Source organism: Rousettus aegyptiacus, unplaced genomic scaffold (genome assembly GCF_014176215.1).
Source record: "Rousettus aegyptiacus isolate mRouAeg1 unplaced genomic scaffold, mRouAeg1.p scaffold_m13_p_13, whole genome shotgun sequence".
In the NCBI taxonomy this organism is placed as follows: Eukaryota; Metazoa; Chordata; class Mammalia; order Chiroptera; family Pteropodidae; genus Rousettus; species Rousettus aegyptiacus.
The window spans coordinates 66,449,528-66,471,100 of NW_023416288.1; the positions used below are offsets into that span (position 1 = coordinate 66,449,528).

The 21,573-nt window shown below is 35.6% G+C and overlaps 1 protein-coding gene across 1 annotated transcript in view; it reads left to right on the forward strand.

Annotated features, from left to right (window-relative positions):
- The first annotated feature begins 3,007 nt into the window (after positions 1-3,007).
- WASL (WASP like actin nucleation promoting factor) overlaps positions 3,008-21,573 on the forward strand; it is a 65,701-nt gene continuing 47,135 nt past the window's right edge. The window contains exon 1 of the mRNA XM_016125181.2: positions 3,008-3,421. Within this exon, the coding sequence (XP_015980667.1) occupies positions 3,305-3,421 (117 nt within the window). The 5' untranslated portion in view covers positions 3,008-3,304. The remainder of the gene's footprint in view (positions 3,422-21,573) is intronic.

Genomic DNA, 21,573 nt, shown 5'->3' on the forward strand with positions numbered 1-21,573 from the left:
AAAGATGTCTTGTGTTCTGCCAGAGAGGATATGCTATCAAGAATGAAAGGAAGAAAGGACTTGTTAAAACTTTTGAAACAAATAAGAGCCAGTACTGCTTGGTTTCAGGATGAACAGGGAAAGACAGAATCCTTGTATGCATGGATAACCCCAAATGTTGCTTGTTCACATATTCCAAAGAAAGTCATATTTCCCATACAGTGTTCATGCTTATATTTCCACATTTTAAAGAGTTGGAAAAAGCCCAGATAAAAAGCAAAAATAACAGAGTAGAAAATAAGAACTTATATTTCAATTTTGTGGACAAAATACCATGTTTAAAATTTTGAGGAAAAGTTAAAGAAATGGTTTTGGCTTGAGAAAACAAAGTTTATGGTGGTTATAATTTTCCATCTTAATTTCTAAAGAAAAAAAGAATCAGGGCAAATAGAAAATTTCACTTAGAAATAGATAAGGCATTTAAAATTTCCTGAAAGAAAAATAAAGCAATTAAAACAATAAGGGTGTAGTGACACCCTTCATTGTAGGGGAATGTAGAGGCAGCTGTATCCAGAGATCTATGGCATTCAGCCAGTACTCCCTTGACTAAAAAGTTCTTCAACTCATAGCTACTGTCCATTCACTCATTCTCCCACAGCTTTTTTTCCCCTTTTCTACATCTCTATCATTTTCAAAACAGTTTGCTGGACTACAAGTTTTAAAAGCTGGCATTTTAACATAAAAATAGCTATCTTTCAATTTTTATTAATATTAACTGAGTCTGTCTCTAGATTTCTAGTCTTAAAAAGCTTTGTAATTTTGGCATACTGGAACACACAGCCTATACGGCATAATATATAAACTAATAGAAATTCTGCTAACGAACAAATGATATTCCAAATTCACCACTATATACTTTGAGAATTATATAAGTTCTAAATATGAAGGACAGTTTTCCAGGTATTAGGATTAGATATAACAAAGGTAAAAATACACATTTCAACTCAACTCTTAAACCTTTAAGTAAGGGAAGGCAAAACAGACCATAGGTACTGATGGTCAATGACAGACAAGTAATACTTGAGTAACCATGATGTAGCAGGTACTTTACATATGTTATCTTTGTAGGTTTTAAAACTTCGAAGTAGGTTTAATTATCTCTATTTATACTATAGCTTTATTAAATAAAAATTTTCTATTTTACAGATGAGGAAACTGTAACCAAGAGAAACAACTTGTCAAAAGTCCTTAAGTTTTAAGAGGCAGAACAAGAACTCCAATTTAGGCCTATCTAAAGCCTATGGTTCTGTTACTATCCTGGTTCACTGGCTTGAAAATATTAGGGATCCATCATTACTCAAGAATTTGTAATGGTTTCCACAGTTAATGTGGTTTTAAATTATAGAAACCTCAAATTTGATAGGAGACAAACTGCTTTAGCTTCTAGGTTTACTTTATTAGCTCTGTGACTCAGAGGAAACGCCAGGTTTACATATCTACCATTGCCTTTCTAAACCTAATTATTTTATACAAAGTCCACTTGCTTTTTTAAAATCATTTTTCCCTAACATTATTAATCAAGTTTAATTTTGAAATATTTTTATTTTATGAGGACTCCCAGGACTACATTATCTCATTTTCCTTTGTACATTTATTCCTACTTAGGTAACTTCATTAAGGGCGGCTTTAATTTTAAATCGTTATGCTTTCAAAGTGCACTGGTAACAGTTTATCAGTCTGTTTAGTGCATCGGAGATTTGTATTGGAAGCTTTCAGAGATGTTAAAATCAAGTAGTTTTGCCAAATTTTATTTGGCAAAGGATGGACGTCGTTAAGTTTAACATCCGGCAACTTTATTGAAATTGAATAATTAGCAAACATAAAGGTTAAAGTTTATGTAATAAATGCTGATTTAAAGTGGATTAGTTAAATGGTTTTTTTAATTCACTGATGTGAGCAGTAGTCATCATTTCCATATTCCAAAACTTCGTTTTATAACAGTTGTTTAGTATTTATTAAACAAAGGGTAACTTATCTTAGGTGTCTTTCAATATTCTGAGGCATATTAGTTTATTTTAATTACTGAGATTTATTTCTAGGGATTAAACCAGATAATGTATTCTCCTATGTGACAGACGACCCAAAATGGGCACAATCACTTTGGATAAAAAGAAAACAAGGTCTTTGGGGTTTGAGAGAAACAAAAAGACGAGAAGGGAAAAAAAAGAATATTGTCCAATTTACAAGACGCGGAGGGGGCGGGAAATGTGTTCAGGACCCTTAAAAGAGCTTGGATTTAAATATTACAAATACATTTATCCTACGTGAGACGCCAGGCGGACGGTACAAGTCTTTTCTAAGAACGTCTTTTTCAAAAACACCCATCAGCAAGGTCTCTCTTTCACAACACTGGATGAGGCCTGTTTGCTCCTCCACTCCCACTCCAGAAGTTTGGACAAAGTTTAAGAAAGCCCAGGCACCTGCGGCTCTGACCGAAACCCGGGAGGGGCACAGGGGAGCGTGTCACTTCTCCCTTGAGTTCCGTCTCCCGATTCCAGACCTTTTTGCTACGCGGTGTGAACGTCCGGCATCCGCGCCCCAGAAATAAGAGCCATTCCGGGGAGGGGGCCCGGGTCTGCATAGTGCTTCGCAAAGGTGTACGTCTGTAAAACTGGGGCCAGCAGCTCGGCGGCGAGACGAGCCTCCTCTTCTCTCCAGGCAGCAGCCGCTGGGCCCGAGCACCCGAAAAACCCGACTTGACATCAGTCCCGCAGCCGGTCCCGCAGGCGGCACCACAGCCCCGCGTACGACCCCACCGCCCTCGCCTCGGCCGGAAGGGGGCGGAGCTTCGGGCCGGCGCGGCGAGGCTGGCGGCGCGTGGACTGGGGGTTCCTCCCGGGGCTGGGCCCGCAGCGTTTCCGGCGAGCTCCCCCGCGTCCTGCGTCCTGTGGTCTCGCCCGCCCCCGCTGCCATGTTGGATTGTGCGGCCGCCGCCGCTGCCGCCGCCGCCGCCACCGCTGCCGCCGCCGCCGCGGAAGGAGGGCCGGAGGAGGAGTTGGGAGTTTAGCGCAGTCGCCGGAGTGCGAGGACAACGACCATCCGGCCAGAGCCTAGGCCGGCGGGAGCTGGGAGCTTCGCTATCTCAGCGCGGCCCACCGTCGGCTCCTCCTTGCCGTGGCCTCCGCCTTCTCCCCGCGCCGGCGGAGTTGCGAGATGCTGCGCCTCTGACTCCCCTTCTCCCGCCTCTGTCACCGAGAGGGGGAACGAGCGCTCGCCCACTCTCCGGAGGACACGGCCCTGGACTCCCAGCTCCGCCGGCGAAACCATGAGCTCCGGCCAGCAGCAGCAACCGCCGCCGCGGAGGGTCACCAACGTGGGGTCCCTGCTGCTCACCCCGCAGGAGAACGAGTCCCTCTTCACCTTCCTCGGCAAGAAATGTGTGGTCAGTGGACGAGACCCGCGTCGCCACGGGCCTGGGCTTGAGGGCCGGGAAGTGGGAGTGGGCAAGAAGGAGGCGGGAGCCGCGCGCGGACGGGCCGGCCGATGGCCAGGCCTTCCCCCGGCCCCGCATCGGCCTCTGGCTCCGCTCCTTAGGTGCAGGCAGTGCGAGCCGCGGCGGCCGGACTCTGCTGCCTGGAGCTGACCGGCAGCAGGGAAGTGTCACCTCAGCAGGCCTGTCCTGGAGCCCTGCTTGACCGGGCCCTCGCCTTTGCTGCTGGTGCAAACTTTACTCAGGCCCCAAGGCGATTTTCTACTTGCACGAGCAGCTGGATCTTTGTAACCAGGCCTCTGTTCTGGTCCTCGCTGCACTTCCTGCCGTTAGATCTGGGGGTACCTCCCTTCACAATGCCAGAGGTTTCAGGAGTGGCATAGGTCGGGAAATGGAGCCCCCCCATATGAATGAATTGGACCAGAAGATGGTTTTCATTTCTCCCTTAGGATCTCAGAAACGAATGATGTCGAGTGCATGGATTCAGAGGAGGGCAGGAAATGCTACTGCTCCTCACTGCAGGGAAACGGGGTTTATTTCTCCAGTGATCTCGCCCAGGCCTGGTTTTCGCTCTCTCCTTCCCACTGATTTATTTATTTATTTATTTTTAAATTTTTTAATTTTTTGGCATTTGTGGGAAGAGGTGCTGCTCTCCACGCAACCTTGCGCAGGGCAACCTCAGTCTTTGGTAGTTCTTGGCCTTTTGGAACCCGAGAGTGATTCTCAGGATGGTATTGTGCGGCCTGTTCCGATCCCAGATGGCCGGTTGGAGTTGGAAGCGAACAGTTATGCAGTGGGAAGGGGAGTATGTGTTGTTGACGGAAGCATTCATTACATTGGCTGCTGGCACTTCTGGGGGTGGGGAGGTTCTGTTGTGTGGTGTAGGCCTTGTCAGTCTGCATCTTACTGCGGTGGTAGGGTTGAACTGTGGTTCAGTTTGTCGAAAAGCTGTTTGGGTCCCTTTCTCTCCACTTTGCTTGTTAGCACCTGCAGAGTATGTGCCACTGGAACCCAGGAAGACACCTACAGAAATGTCAACAGAGCAGTTTTACAACTTTTCTTAGCAGTGTTAAATGTGTCCAACCAAGCTACACTTGCTTGTTTAAAAAGTTAGGATTAGACAATATCTGGAAAGTTCCCGGATTAATTGTTAACTTTATAGGAGTCTGTTTGTATCCTGTTGGAGATTAAATCATCCATTACAGGCAATTCAGATGTATTTCACATTTCAGAAGTTAGACCTTAAAGAACATATTTTGAGTTTGAGTTCTGATTATAGGAATGAACTAAAAGGAGTGGCTTGAAATCAGAATTTTGAGAAACAACTTTAAAGATAATTAAGTCTCCCCTCTCACACACAGCTGTTTTAAACACATGAGAAAACTGGGCCAGTGAGCCCTAAGTCACACAGCAATTTAGTAATGTAACCAGAACTAGAAAACCAGGACTCCTGATGCCTAGCTTTCCACTACATCATGCTTTAAAAGGGTTTTTTCTTCCTTGTTGTTATTTTTAAAAGTGGTAGTGAAGGATTAATCACCTTTTTTTCTTTCTTTTTTTTCTTTTTACTGAAAACGTATATAATTAAAGTATAAGATTCTTAAAGCAACACTAAGTTTTGCATATTTTCAGTTTAGGAAAATCTCTAGTACTTTGAATGTTAAATTATCAGCAAATGAAAATGAAAAATAATTAAATTTTTGTTGGGTTATTACATTTGCTATGTAATTTGTATCAGAAAGGAGGTACTTGTATGTGCTATGTTTTACTTACCAAACACATTAAATTTAGGCAGGAAGGACATTATATTTACACACAGGTATTCTGACATTGCTCTGTGCTTACCTATAATGTTACAGGTTTCAATAAATGACAAATGTGGAAGAATAAAGAAAGGTAGTGTTGCTTACTGATTAGTGTAAGCGGCTTGTCAGATAAGCTGCATTCAGTGCTCAATTTCTTTATTATTAATCAACTTTACCTTTCGAATGTCTGTCTTTTAAAACCACATTTATAGTTACCGCCCCTTCTGGTATGAAATTATTGCAAAGATTAATGTTTGACGTCTTCAGTTATTAGAGAGTAAAGTAAATATTTTAATTTTTTAGAATAACTTTTTTTCCTTTGATAACTGTGCAGTTTTTGTAGTTTAAGACAATACTGAAACACATTGTTTCATTAAAGAAAAAAAAAATCCAGCAGTAAGTTTTGTAGATCAGACCAAATTTGTTAAGCACGAAGTGTATTCAGAGTAGTAGTTACAGTGCCAACTCTCCAAGAGTTTCTTTTACCCAACAAATACATACTGGATAAGTAAATGTAGAGGCCGAAACCAGGGTTGATGCCTGTCCTCAGGGAGCTTACTGTGTCTAAAAAAGGAAACGTGTAAACTGATGAGTAAGTCAGTACTTCAGAGTGACTTGTAAGAGGTTGCATGTCACAATGGAAAATGCTTTTGCTTTGTAGTCAGCAGACGAGGGTTCTAATTCATATGATCACTTCGGATCATATGAATTATGATCCAAAGCTCCTTATTCTAGAATTGTTTTTTTCATCTCTAAAATAGGGATACTGTCTCATGAGGTGGCTGTGTGGGTGAGCAGGACTGTATGCAAATATGGGGATGCTATTATTTTTATAAGATTTAGGGGATCAAAAGAGATGATGAGTAAAAACTTTTTAGAATGGACTATACCTGCATATTTAAGATGAGTAGGTACTGTCCTAAGTTGATGAGAGGTATTAAACAGGTTTGGAAGTCCGGGGACCTACTAATAGTATGTTACAGAGCAAGGAAGGTTTCTGCTTAGGTTCTCAAATTTAGGTGTGCATTAGCATCATGTGGAAGGTATTAGAAATGCATATGGCTAGGCTGAATTCCTAGGTGGTATTCAAGTTCAGTGGGTCTGATGTGGAACTTGGGCATTTCTATTTTTAGCAGGTTTAACAGAAGACTAACAAGTATCACAGTTTAAGAAATAGTTCTAATGTACACTTTTCTGGTAGGGTTGATGCTGAAGCACATTGGAAATGTTAACAGGTTTTCCCTCAGCCTTTGGTCTATGTTTTATGAGTTAAGGTTAAATTAAGTTAAAACAATTTCTTTTAGTACAGCATTTCTCAAACTCTTTAAGATAACAGTGTATATTTCATAGATGTAAGAGAGCTACAGTTGAGGAAACATTGACCTACTAAGTGGAGAACCACAGGATCATATTTGTGTTTTTGAAAGTTGAGGGAAAGACGTGGAGGCACGCTAGAAGGTAGATCTAGGATTGTGAGAGTAAAGACAAAGGAGATCAGATAGGCTTTTACAGTAGTCGATGTGAAATATGATCAGGTCCTAAATTAAGGCAGTGCCGGTGGGAATTCAAGGACAATTAAAAAGATTCCAGTAGGATTACATTCCCTTTAGATAAAAAGGGTGAGGAAAGGGAATTGTTGTAAAGGCAAGTAAGTATATAACCACCAGCAGGAGAAGTATGCAGAACTCTCACTAAATGGAAATATGCCTAGATATTAATGAGACTCAGAATTGCCAATTAATTTCATGGAGGAGGAGAATCTTCAGTAAATCTATTGTTTCGCCAGTTTTTAAAAATAGCTTTTGTGAAAGTTGAGGTTTCATTTAAAGTTATATGTAATATATAAATATATGTTCTGTACTTTTGCATAAAGTTCCTTAGCTGGTAGTATTTTCTTAGAACAAGAAGGGTTAAAAACAAGATTATCAGGTCTTGTTTTATAGTTTTGTTGTTTATCATGTGGTCTGATTTTACTTATTTTCTGTAAAGAATGTGCACCATCTTGCCAAGTAGAGTTTAATATGTCTAGTCCTGAATTAGAAATTAGGGATTGAGAATAATAAAACCTTATACTAGCCCTCTTCAACCATCTGTGGTCCAAATGGATTAGGGCTAATAATGTTGTTGACTGTTACCTTTCCCTGTCATACTCACCTGGTTTGTTTATTTCAATATATAATGATACTTAAGAAGCCATTTTTATTAACTAACTTTAATCTTCATTTCCTTTAACTCCTTAACACTGGTTTTAACTTGCTTGAATTCTTTAGCTTTTGGTTTTTTCCCTCACCCTGTATGTAATTCTGAGAGATTAGACCTTATGCCTATATAGTCTTCTAGATCATTTTTTTCTACCGTGTAGCATACAGATAGATCACTGAATACTTATTGACTGAGTAATTATAATTGCTAACTTATTTATTCCTTAGGAGCTCATTCAGCATTTCTCATTGCTTGATTAGGTTGTTAAAACTTATTTCTAATGCATATGGTATCTGGACTTAAGTCTTCATTTGTTAGGAGAACAAAGTGGTATAATTCTGTTGCTGAATTAATATAGACGGTGGCAGTAACTCCAATGGTTACTTTGTTTCTGTTCTAAATTCTTAAATAGGTTAAGATGGAGAGGTGCCTCGAGGGATCATTGTCTTGATGAAGGCCTAAATTACTGGTGGGAAGTTAGAATTGGGACTATATTTCAGTTTGAGTAATGTGAAAGAGAAAAAGGTTAAAATTGATGGGATTGGAAATATACAAAGAATAACAGGCAATCTTGCCTAGTAAAGAAGTAAAAGGTGACTACAGAAGTGTCCTACTGGGTGAACTAAAAGCTCACGAGATCTGGAAGAATCCAGCAGACATGGGTTATAAATCCTGATTCTCGTTATTCTTAGCTCTATAATATAGGAAAATATCTTAATCAGTATTAGCGTTAGTGTCTAGATTTGTAAAAATGGGTGTAGTCAAGGATTTTAGGAAAGAATGCAATAATGTATGTATACACTTAGAGTGCTTGACACTTATAAAGTATTCTGGGAGCTTGGAGAAGCATGTAAAAGAATATCATTAGTATTACTCAGTTTAGATTTCCTGTTACTGGCAGGGAGGTTTTAAAGTAAAATTTTGAACTGTATTTTATATTTGTTTTGATTTTGGTAACTTAATTCTAACAATTTAAAGTCAGTTAATTATAGGGTATGTAAATTAAGTTAAGCAGCAGCTGGAACAACACTAGGGAGTTTCTGGGCAGCCTCAGCCCCTCTGGCTGCTGAACAAAGAGGGAAAAAAGGGGTATACTGGTAAAAAAGAAGTTCCTAGGTTTTAGTCCATGCTATGCCACCAGTGAATTGTGAATGTGAACAAGAATCTACCTTCTTGAACCTCATTTTCCTAATCTGAAAATGAGGGGTTAAACAAGATTACACCAATCTTTCTAGCTTTAATATTTGTCATTCTGACTATTCTAGATGCCAGAGATTCTGTAACAGGAAAGAACAGAACAGCCTTCTGTTAATCTTGGCATTCGTGTGTTTTGCACAGTGGAGACAAAGAGTATATAACTAAGTGAAAGGTAGATAACCTCAAATCATTTCATTGCAGATTCCCATTTCTAACTCACTTTTTTCCAAGCATCACAGTTTAGTAAACATTTTACCACTAAAAGTCAGGTGAGCAGCATTAAAAGGTATTAGTAATAGAATGATTTAAACATTTTCACTTAGATTGATATATCTTTCATATATTTCCACATCCATGTGTACCTACTGCGTACCTTTTATTACTACATCCTGTATTTCGTGAGTTTCTGGTAACTTATTAACCTCTATTATATTAGTTCCCTAGGGCTGCCCTAACAAAATACCACAAACTGGGTAGCTTAAAACACAGATTTATTCTCACACTTCTACAGGCATTGAGACCAAATCTGTCCCATGCCTCTTTCCTGGTGTCTGGCACTTGCTGGCAACCCTTGATGTTCCTTGGCTTATAGTTCGATGATTCTAATCTCTACCTATGTAGTCACATGATGTTCTCTCCTTGTCCGCCTTTGTGTTCTTATAAGGACACCAGTCATTGAATTAGTGTCAACCCTAAAGACCTCATCTTAACTTGGTCACATCTGCAAAGACCCTCTTTCCACATAAAGTCGCACTCACATACAGGGTTTATGATTTCATATCTTCTAGGGAGACACTATTCAACCTGCAATAATGGGTTTTTTACTTTCTAAGTTTCACCTTTAGAAATAGTGCTATAATAAACATTCAAATACATACTCTATGTATCCCTTCCAAGTATTTCTATACAATAAATTCTAAGAAATGAAGTCAGAGGGTATGAACATTAAAAATACTAATAAATATGGCTGAATTGTCTTCAAGAATAGTTACCAAATTTTTATATTCTCATCAACACTAGGATTTAATTTTTTTCTTTTTTTGCTTTTGATAGTTTCACTGGTCAAAAAATCTAATTGACTTGTAGTTTTTATGAAGTTGAACATATTTTCTTGTCTGTTAGTCATTTATATATCTTTGAATTGTCTGTTCTTTAGGCTTTTTCTACTGGGTTGTTTTTTCTTAGTGACTTGAAGAACTCATTAGGGATAGTAATTGTCTTATAAATTACAGTATTTGGGGGCATTTTGTTTATCTTTGACAAATATTTTTGGTGTTTTTTGGTCATTGCATAGGTTTTAAATGTTTGTGTAGTTAAATGTAATAATCTTTTTTATTATATCAGGTTTTTATTTAATACTGTCCTAGCTCAGAAATGCAATAATATTTACTCACATTTTCCTAGTACTTTTATGGTTTTATTTTGAACATATTAACTTTGATCTTTCTGGAAGTAACTTTGGAAAACTAGTAGAAATTCAGCTTTATGTTTTTACAGTTGGCTAGATGTCTCAACACCATTTATTCAGCAATTTATTTTCTCCCACATATCTGAAATGCTACCATTATAATTTACTAAATAACCAGATGGGTTTAGACTCATTTCTGCATTCTCTTTTTTTAATTTCATTTGTTTATTTGCCAGTATCCAGAATTTTTAATTAGTGTGGCTTTTTAATAATGATCCAGTTTGATTAGTATTAAGTCCCTCATTACTCTCCTTTTCAGTATTTTCAGGCTATTTTTATGTGCCTATGCTTAGTATTTTTCAGGACCTTACCTTTCATCCTTATCCCTCACCAAAAAAAAATTTGTTTCGATTTGGAATAACACTGCATTTGTAGATTAATTTAGGAAGAATTGATGTACTGAGGCTTCCAGTTACAAAGAAAGTGTTTTTTATTTATTATTTAAGTCTATTTTCTTCTGTATTTTATAATTTTCTGATGTGCAGTAGACATTAAAATTTTTTTTAACTACAAAAGTAACACCTGGTTATACTCATTGTTTAAAGCACACACAAACAAAAACACAAACAATGCAGTATACAGAGTTAAAAGTTTGAATATCCCTTTACTCTTCTCATCCCTCGATACAGTTAGGCTCCATAGAAAGATCTTAATGATTTGATATGACTCTTTCTCCATTCTGTGTGTGTATGTGTGTGTTTCTGCATTTTACCTAAATAGATCATATTCCAGACAGTTTATATGAAGTATATCTAAATCTTAAAAAAAAAAAAAAAAGAAAAGAAAAGAAAAAAGAACAAGAGACTTTTTTATTATGGAAAATTTTAAACATACACAATGTGAAATAGCTTAATGAACCTACATATACCTATCAGCCAGCATTAATGGATATCAACATATAGTTAATCTCGTTTGCTTTATATTGCTACCCACTTTTTCCTTTCCTGTATTATTTTCAAGTAAATATCAGGCATATGATTTTTTTTTCCTGATCAGTCTCGCTAAAAGTTTATTAATTTCACTTTAAACAAACAGGTTTTAGTTTAATTGATTTCTATTGCTTTTCTTGTTTTCTATTTTATTGATTTCTGCTCTGATCTTTATTATTTCCCTCTGCTTACTTTGTGTTTAATTTGCTTTTTGTAGTTTTTCTTAAGGTAGTAACTACTAAAGTAATTGTTCTGAGACCTTTTTTCATTTTCTAATATGGTATTTAGTGCTATTGTTTTCCTCCTAAATACTGCTTTAGTGGCATCTCACATATTGGAGAGGTCTTATTTTCATTTTCATTATTTAAGTTACTTTCATTATTTTCCTTTTCATTTCTTTGACCCAACTGTTTTTTTTTCTTTTAGAAATATGCAATTTAGTTTCCAAAGATTTAAGAATTTTCCTGATGTCTTTCTGTTATTGATTCCTAACTTAATTATATTATTTTTGGAGAACATATGAACCCTTTTTATTGAGCAGAGTTTTATAGCCCAGAATGTGGTCTAAATTGGTGTTCCACATACACTTAAAAATACAGTATAGTTTAAGTTTTTTTTTTTATTCTTACTGATTTTCTTTCTCTACCCGCTGTATCAATTACTGAGATAGGGGTATTGTATTCTTTCACTATAATGATAAGCTTGTCTCTTTGTCTTTGCAGATCTATTAGTTTTGCTTCATACGTTTTAGATACATAAAGATTTATAATTATATCTTCTCAAAAAATTGACCATCATCACTAAATGACCCCCTTTGTCCCTGGTGTACTTGGCTCTGAAATCAGTTTTGATGTTAATATAACCACTGAAGCTTTCTTTCAATGGGTGCTATAATTATTTTTTCATTCCTTTACTTTTAATCTCTTTGTGTCTTTACATTTCAAATGAGTTTCTTATAGGCAGTGCATAGTTGGGTCTTGCTTTTTAAACACAATCTCAAAATTTGCTCTTTAATTTGGATACTTAGACCATTTACACTTACTGTGATTATTGATATGATTAGTTTTAAATCTGCCATCTTGCTGTTTTCTCTTTGTCTAACAGTCTTTGTTCTTTTTCTCTTTTCTGCCTTTCTTTAGATTGCTTTAATCTTTTGTTGTTTCCATTTAATCTCCTTTTTGTTTATTCATTGTAACTATTTTGCTGTTTTTGTAGTCATTTTAGGATTTACAGTATACATGTTTAAATTATCACAGTCTACTTTCAAAGGTTATTATTTCACTTCACTTTTAGTATAAGACCTTTAAAATAGCATAATTCCATTTCTCCCTTTAGGTCATTATGTTATATTATTGCCATACACTTTACCTTCTTCATATGTTATAAACTCCATGATACATTCTTTTTTTTTTTTTTTTTTTTGCTGTAAACATTCAATTACTTTTTAAAGAGATTTTAAAACTAAGAAAAACATTCTTATATTTACCCATTTATTTATCACTTCTGGTACCCTGCTTCCTCAGTTTGATCCATCTAGACTTTTCTCTTTTGTTTTCTTTGACCAGAGTATTTTTAAAAATATCTCTTATAGCAGCGGTCCCCCAGTCTTTTTGGCACCAGGGACCCGTGTCCCTATGAGAATCTAATGCCTGATGATCTGAGGTGGAGCTGAGGCGGTCATGCTAGCCTAGCGCTTGGGTGCAGCTGCAAATACAAGTGAAGCTTCGCTTGCAGGCCTGCATGTCATCTCCTGCTGTGCGACCTGGTTCCTAACAGGCTGCAGATCAGACCGGTACCAGTCTGCAACCTCGGTCTTACAGTGTAGGTCTGCTGCTGATAAATTTTTTTCAGCTTTGCGTCTGAAAAGCCCATAAATTTTGCCCTGATTCTTGGAAGACATTTTCTCTGGAAGTAAAATTCTAGGTTGATAGTTTTCTTCTTTCAGTAGTTTAAAGATATTGCTCCAGTGCCATCTGGCTTGCATTATTTCTGACAGAAAATCTGCTGTTACCCTTTTTAAAAAGTCTTCTGTACATAATGTATCTTTTTTTCTCTTACAGCTTTTAAGATTTTTTTATTACTGGTTTTAAGGAATCTAATTATGATTTGCTTTGGTGTAGTTTTATTGTCTCTTTTGTTGGGATTTCTTGAATTTTTTTGGATCCGTGAGTTTATAATGTTTATGCGGAGTTTGGAAAATTTTTAGACACTTTTTCAAATATCTACTGCCCCCCCCCACCAGCCCCTCCAGACTTCAGCTCATTTTTTTCCTTCTATCTCTTTGTGTTTTCTTTAGATAGTAGCAGTTGCTGTCTTTAAGGTCACTAATCTTTTCTATAATGTCTAATCTGCCATTAATACCATCTAGATATTGGTTTTTCATATCAGACACTGTAGTTTTCATCTCAAGAAGTTTAATTTAGATTTAAAAATCTATGTATTATATGTCTTTGCTTAACATGTTCAATCTTTGGTTTAGCTTAATGTATGGAATACTGGTATGATAACTTTAATTTTGTCATTTGTCAATTTCTCTTGATATATTCTTATCTTCACTACGAATCATTTTTCTGCTTTTTTACAGGCTTGGTAATTTTTGATTGGATGCCAGATATTGTGAAATTTATCTTGACTTTATTAACCAGTCCTTTGAATTTTTAGTGTTAAGTTTTATTTTCCACTGACATCTTCTATAATTGCTAATTGCTGTTTTTTAAGAGCAGCCTTTTTTTGTAGTCGTAGCTAAATATAGCTGAAGATCCTAAGTTATTTTTTTAATTCTCATCATTGAAAAAGTTTTTCAATGTATATTCACGTAGTCCTCTTATTTGCTGCTGTTTTCCTTAATTATCTGATTATTCTTGATTGTTGATCCAAATTTGTGTTTGAAGGACTGCTTTCTCAATATTGAAGATAGCTAGCTTAGATTTCTTTCTTTCTCTTTAATTAATAGACTTCGTTTTATACAGCCATTTTAGGTATACAGAAAAATAATACAAAAGGTACAGAGAGTTCACTTACACCATCTCTCTCCCCCCACTCTAGTTTTCCCTGTTCTTAACATCTTTCATTAGTGAGATACATTTGTTTAAATTCATGAATCAATATTGATACATTATTAACAAAAGTCTATAGTCTATACTTGTATAGTTTTTACAAGTTAACTCCTGTACAGATCTATAGGTTTTGGTTTTCACAAATGAATATAATGTATCCACCATTACAGAATCATACAGAATAGTTTCACTGACCTAAAAATATCCTATATTCCACCTATGTATCCCTCGCCTCTTCTGCCATAACCCTGGGATCCACTGACTACTTTTTAAATTTTTATTTTGCTTTTTCCGGAATGTCGTATAACTGAAATAATGTAGTATATTATCTTTATAGGCTAGTTTCTTTCACTTACCAATTTGCATTTAAGCTTCCACCATGCCATTAAGTAGCTTGATAACTTGTTTCACTGTGTAGTATTTCAATTGTATGGATGTACCATGGTTTGGTTATCCATTTACCCGTTGAAGGAAATCTTGATTGCTTCCAAATTTTGGCAGTTACGAATAAGCTACTATAAACATTCATGTGCTAGGTTTTGTGTGGGTATGTTTTCAGACCATTTGGGTAAATGCCTAGGAGCATGATTGCTGCATCATATAGTAAGCCTATGCTTATATTTGTAAGAAACTACCAAACTGTATGCCAAAGTGGCTGTTGCATTTTGCCGTCCCACCAGCAAAGTGTGAGTTCCTGTTGTTGCACATCCTTGCCACTATTTGCTGTTGCTTTTTCTTTGGATTTAATTATTCTAATAGGTTTATAGTCATATCTCATTGTTTTAATTTGCATTGCAGTTCTTAATACTGTATGCTGAGCATCTTTCCCTACGCTTATTTGCCATCCTTATAGCTTCTTTGATAAGGTGTCTATTTAGATCCTTTTGCCTAGTTTTTAGTTGGGTTGTTTGTTTCTTGTTGTTGAATTTTAAGAGTTGTCTATTAAGGCTATATACATTCTTTATCAGGTATGTGTTTTGCATATATTTTTCCTAGTCTGTGACTTTTCGTTCTTCTATCAGTGTCTTTTGTAGAGCAGACGTTTTTGATTTTAAGGAAGCCCAGCTTATCAGTTTTTTTCTTTCATGGATTGTGCTTTTGGTGTTATTTCTAAAGTCGTTATGAAACCCAAGGACACTTAAGATATTCTCCTTTGTTCTAAACTATCTTTTAGAAATTTTATAGCTTTGTATTTGACATTTAGATTTATGATCAATTTTGAGGTAATTTTTGTGAAAGATGTAAGATCAGTAAGATTTTTTTTTTCGCATATTGATATGTAGGTTTTTTTTTTTTTTTTTTAAGATTATTCTTTCTGCATTGGATTGTCATTGCTCCTTTGTCAAAGATCAGTTGAATATGTTTGTGTTGGTTTACCGGGCTCTGTATTGTCAGTAACAAATTTCTTTGTTTCTCCCCCTGTCAGTGTTTCACTGCCTTGATTACTGTAGCTTCTATAATATGTCTTAAAGTCAGATAGTTTCAGTCCTCTGACATTGGTCTTTTTCTTCAATATCGTATTGACTATTCTGGGTCTTTTGCCTGTATATATAAACTTTAGAATCAGTTTGTTGATATTTTCAAGATAACTTTGGAATTGTTTTGAATTTATAGATCTAGCTGGGAACCAACATCTTAAGAATATTGAGTTTTCCTATCCATGAGTGTGAATGTCTCTGCTTATTTACATTTTCTTTTATTTCTTTCATCAGAATTTTGTAATTATATGGATTTTATATATGTATTGTTTGATTTATGCCTAAATATTTTTCTTTTATTTACTTTTTTGTGCTAATATAAATGGTGTTTGTTTTTTAATTTCAAATCCCAGTCATTCATTGTTCGTATATAGGAAGCCAATTAACTTTTGTATATTAATTTGTATCCTACAACTTGGCTATACTTGCTTATTAGTTTCTGTAATTTTGTTGTTATTGTCATTGTTTTAATTCTTTGGGATTTTATACAGAGATAATCATGTCATCTGCAAACAAAGACAGTTTTATTTCTTCCTTCCCAATCTATATTTTTATTTTATTTTATTTCCTTGTTCCATTACCTAAGACTTCTGGTACAGTGCTGAATAGGAGTTATGCGAGGGGATTTTGTTTCTGGTATTGTTTGTCACCACTATGTATAAGTTTAGTTGTAGGTTTTCATATTCTCTATCAAGTTGAGGAAGTTCCCCTCTAAGTTTGTTGAAAATGGTGTTGGATTTTGTCAAATGTATTTTTTTCTGCATCTGTTCATGTGGTCATGGTTTTTCTTCTATGGCTTGTTAATGTGATAGATTATGTTGTTAAAATTCTTAAATTTTATTAAATGTTAAAATTTAACACTGAATGTTAAAAACTTTGCATACCTGGGATAAATCCTACTTGGTCATTGGAATTTAATTCTTTTTGTATATTGTTGGATTCAGCTTGCTAATATTTTGTTAAGGATTTTTGCATGTGTTCATTAGATGTATAATCTGTAGTTTTTCTTGTTATGCCTTTGTCTGGTTTTGGTATTAGGGTAATTCTGTTTCTATCTTCTGGAAGAGATTTTAGAGGATTTGTATAGTTTCTTAAATGTTGAGTCAAAAGTCATCAGCGAAACCATCTTGGCCTAGTGTTTTCTGTGTTAGGAGGTTATTTATTATAGATTGAATTTCTTTGCTAGACAGGTTTATCTGATTATCTAGTTCTTGTCTGAATTTTGGTAAATAGTGTCTTTTAAGCAATTGATTTATTACATTTAAGTTACCAAATTGTAGACATAGAGCTGTTCATAATATTCCTTTGCTGTCCTTTTGATGTCTGTGGGATTAGTAGTGAGGGCTCTCTTTCATTTTTGTTACTTATGTCTTCTCTCGTTTTTCTTGATTAGCTTGGCTAAAAATATGTCAATTTTATTGATCTTTTTATTTCCTTATTGATTTCCTGTTTTCAGTTGCATTGATTTCTCCTGTAATTTTTGTTTTCTTTTTTCTTCTGCTTGCTTTGGATTTATTTTGCTTTTTTCTTTACAGTTTCCTACGGTAGATGCATAGGTTATCGATTTTAGATTTTTTTTCTTTTCTTATATATGCATTCATTGTTATAAATTTCCCTCTAAGCACTGCTTTTGCTGCATCCCACAAATTTTGATGAGTTATATTTTCATTTTCATTTAGAATATTTTTAAATTTCTCTTGAGACTTCTTTGACCCATGTGTTATTTAGAAATATGTTCGATATACAAAGTTTTGAAAATTTCAAGCTTTTTTTTTTCTGATTTGTACACTGTTTGAGGACATACTTTGTATGATTTCCATTCTTTAAACTTGTTGTTTTTTTGGTCCAGAATGTGGTCTGTCTTGGTGATTATTCCATGTGAGCTTGAGAAGAATGTGTGTTTTTGCTGTTGTTGAAGAGCATTCTAAAAATATAAACTAGATCTCGCTGATTAATGGATAGATGATGTTGAGTTCAGCTCTGTCCTTACTGATTTTCTGCCTGGATCTGTCAATTGCTGATAGATATTTGCAAGGGTGTGTTGAAATCTCCAGCTAAAATAGTAGATTTATCTGTGTCTCCTTGTAGTTCTATCAGTTTTTGCCTCATCTATTTTGATGCTCTACTGTTAAATGCACACACATTAAAGATTGTTATGTTTTCTTGGAGAATTGACTCTTGTATTATTATGTAATATGTTATGTCCCTCTTTATCCTTGATAATTTTCCTTGCTCTAAAGCATCCTTTGCCCAAAATTAATGTAGATACTCTAGCTTTCTCTCAATTAGTGTTAGGATAGTATATTTTCCTCTATCTCTTTGCTTTTAATTTACATGTCTTTATAATTGAAATAGTTTTTTGTAGATAATATGTAGTTGGGTCTTTTTTTAAACTCTACTATGGCAGTCTCTGTTTTTTAATTGTGTTTTTAAACCATTTACATTTAAAGTGATTATCAGTATAATTGGATTAATATTGACTATTTCTTAACTATTTCCTGTTAGTTGCCCTTGTTCTTTGTTTCTTTTTTTTCTCATTCCTTTTCTGCTTTGTTTGGTTTTGATCGAGCATTTTATGTTTCCATTTTCTCTCAACATATCAGTTATACTTTTAAAAATGTGTTTTTTTCTCCCTATTGTTAGCAGTGTACATTTATAGTAAATTTAAGTTTGATTTTAAATAACATTATATTACTTCCTGGTTAGTAGTGATACCTTATTACAGAGTATTCCCAATTTCTTTATCTCATCCCTTACAACACTGCTGTCATTCATTTCACTTATTCATAATCACTGAATACTTCTACTTTTAATTTACATATTGGCTACTAGAAAATTTGAAATTGCTTATGGGATTCACATTTATTTCTTTTGTACAGTGCAGAGTTTGGCAGTTCACAAAATAATAATGATAAAAGTGGAAATCATGCAGAAATAATGGATTAACATATTTGTCTATTCTTTCTGGGTTTTGTTTTATGTGAGGTATTGAATAAATGTACACATACATGTATTTGCTCTGAGCAAACACTCCTCCACAAGCACAGACATTAACTTTTATTGACATTATTACATGTCAGTAAGTATACCATTTTCAATGGGTACATATGGATTTACCATTGCACTTTGGGGGCATTATTAAGCAAAATAAGGGTTACTTGAACACAAGCACTGAGATACCACTATAGTTGATCTGATAACCAGGATGGCTACTTGGTGACTAATGGGTGCGTAGCATATACAGCATGGATATCGCTGGACAATGGAATGATTCACATCTTGTTGGGATGTAGCAAAGGTGAAAAGTATGGTATGTTTGGGCATCTGCAGATTATTTGACTGCTGTCTCTGATATATATTGAGTTATATGAAGGTGAAAGTTATTAATTCCTCAGGTTATGAAATTGCTTGAATCCTTGCGAAAGAGTTTGGACCTTATTCTTATCAATTAGCAACCTGTTATTGTTAACCTAAAAATAAAAAGGCCTGTCAAACTGGGAGGCAATAGCATTTACTTGAGATCATTAAGAATATCTGTTAGGGAAATCACTGATTCCGGCAGAAGTCAAAATAGTGTTCTGGTTAGGAAACAAAGGCATTAGGTACTTATGAGAAGGGGGAGGGGAACGGTTACATCAATAGGAGGAACATATTTCTGTTGGTACAGATAACATAATATAGTGATGTTAGTTCTAAACGATGTTTTAAATTTTCAGTCCAGTAGTCATAATAACTGCTTTCTTGTTATTGCAAATAGTTCTTTGGGATACAGTGTTGTTTTAGGCCCAGACCAAAGGATATTTTGCCCTGTTTTAACATTCCAAAGATTTGAGGCATAAGTACTGCAAAGCAGTTGTGCTCTAATAGCAGCACCAGCTCCATTGTAAAGTGGCTCCATTTCTATTATTATTTATACTATTTTGTTTTTAAGCATGAATCTATATATTAAAAGGGTAATTGGCAAGAAGAGTTATGGAGAATAAAATAAAGGCAGAGTTTCTCTTAGGCTGTGATAATATTTCAGGCCAAAGGAAGGTATAAATTTTAGATCTCATTTGTACAGTTGTACATAATGGCATATGCATATGGTGAAAAAAAAGTGTCCTTTGTCATTAATTTTCATTAAAATCTCAGAGGGGTGAGAATATACATAATATATTTACTTTAAGAAGTATATTAAGTTTTCTGGGTTCCCCCCCCCCTTTTCTTTTTTGGATTCAAGTAACAGAAACTGTTCTGTCTGGCTTAAGCAAAAAGGAATTTAGTGTCTACCAGATGACCCCATGGAATCCAAAGCAGAATTGAGCAATAAGAATTCAGGAACAATAGGAAGCCAGGAAGCTCTGAGAACAGCAGCAGGCATCAGTGAGACTTCTCCAGTTATCTCTTCCCCAAACCACTCAGTCCTGTCTGTGACTATGCTTGGGATTCTAAATTCCTGGGAGAGAATCTTAATTGATTGAACTTTAGTACAGAAGCTTGTTCCTAGAGAGAGGCAGCAGGTGTCTAACATTGCAAGTATTGGGGCTGGGAAACAGGCAGGGCCAGTAAGGCAGGTTTATTATATACATAAAAGGTAGTGAAATCCTATTAAGATATAGTACATGGTTATTTATTTGGTCTCTCACTGACCCAAACCTGCTTTAGATGCCATTGTTAAAAATATTTACTGTACTGAGGTGCTTTTTTAGTCACAACTCTAATTTCAGATTTGCAGACACTAAAGCAAGGATGTCTTCACAATTTTGGAAATTTGGGTTTTTTTCTGGTTCTCTCTCTTTTTTAATTGACCAGCTAGCTGCAAACAGGAGATACTAGGCCTCTATTTACAGTTGGCCCTCTATATCTAAGGATCCCGCATCCACGGATGCAGAGGGCTGAATAAAGGATTTAAGCATTAGAGGATTTTGGTGTCCGATAGGGGTCCTCGAACCAATTCCCTGTGGATACTGAGGAAAGCCTATACTAGTTTCTGTAACTAATTACAGTTCTGTAGTAGAGCTTTAAAATGATCTGATTGGAAAATAGCAACTGATAAACCTGATAATGCAAATACCATAATTAACATCTAATATATGTACAGTACCAAGCAATTTTTTAAGCACTTTTGGCATGTTATTTATTTCTAATAACGCCATGATAAAGGAACTTTTTAGAGCATTTGCACGTATTAATTAATTTATTCTTTATAACAATCCAAAATGAAGTCAGTAATATACCCATTTCACAGATGGGGAGGATAGGGAAGTTAAGTAATCACCTAAATCAGTATAGCTTATAAGTGGGATCTATTACAGAATCAGTGCTTTCAGACGTCACACTATATTTCCCTGGGACATTCCTAATTCTCTGCCTTCATCTTGTCCTCAGTCAGAATTCAGGGCTCCGTTCTCAGCCTTCCCAGAGCACTTTATTTCTGCTTTCATTTTAGTACTTGTGGCGTACTTTGTTATTTTTAAAAATATTTTTAAACATATCTCCCTTACTAGGTTATTAACTTCTTTAAGACAGGAACCATCCTTAATTATCTATTTTCAGCACATAAGAAATATTTGTTAAATTGAATTTAATACCCTATTCCAATTTAGTTTCTAAGTTTACCAGACATTTTGTGAACAAACACGGTTTTGTTAATTCTTTTTATTTATTATTTGTCTAATGATCCCAGCTCTGTCCTATCCTTGACCTTATTAATTCCACCACTTGTTCTGAGAAAGTATTTATATAAAATCTCTTCCCTGGGACTTTCCAGAGCAGTACTCTCCAAAAGAAGTTATGATGATAGACGTATCCTGCATCTGTGATATCCAGTATAATAGTCACCTATGCCTGCTGAGCATTTGAAATGTGGCTAGGATGATCAAGCAATTGAATTTTCAACTTTAAGTTTAATAGCTATATGTGGCTAATAAAATATACTACCTTATTAGATGTGTATGTCCAGAGAGCAGAAGAGGAGGAATCTAGCA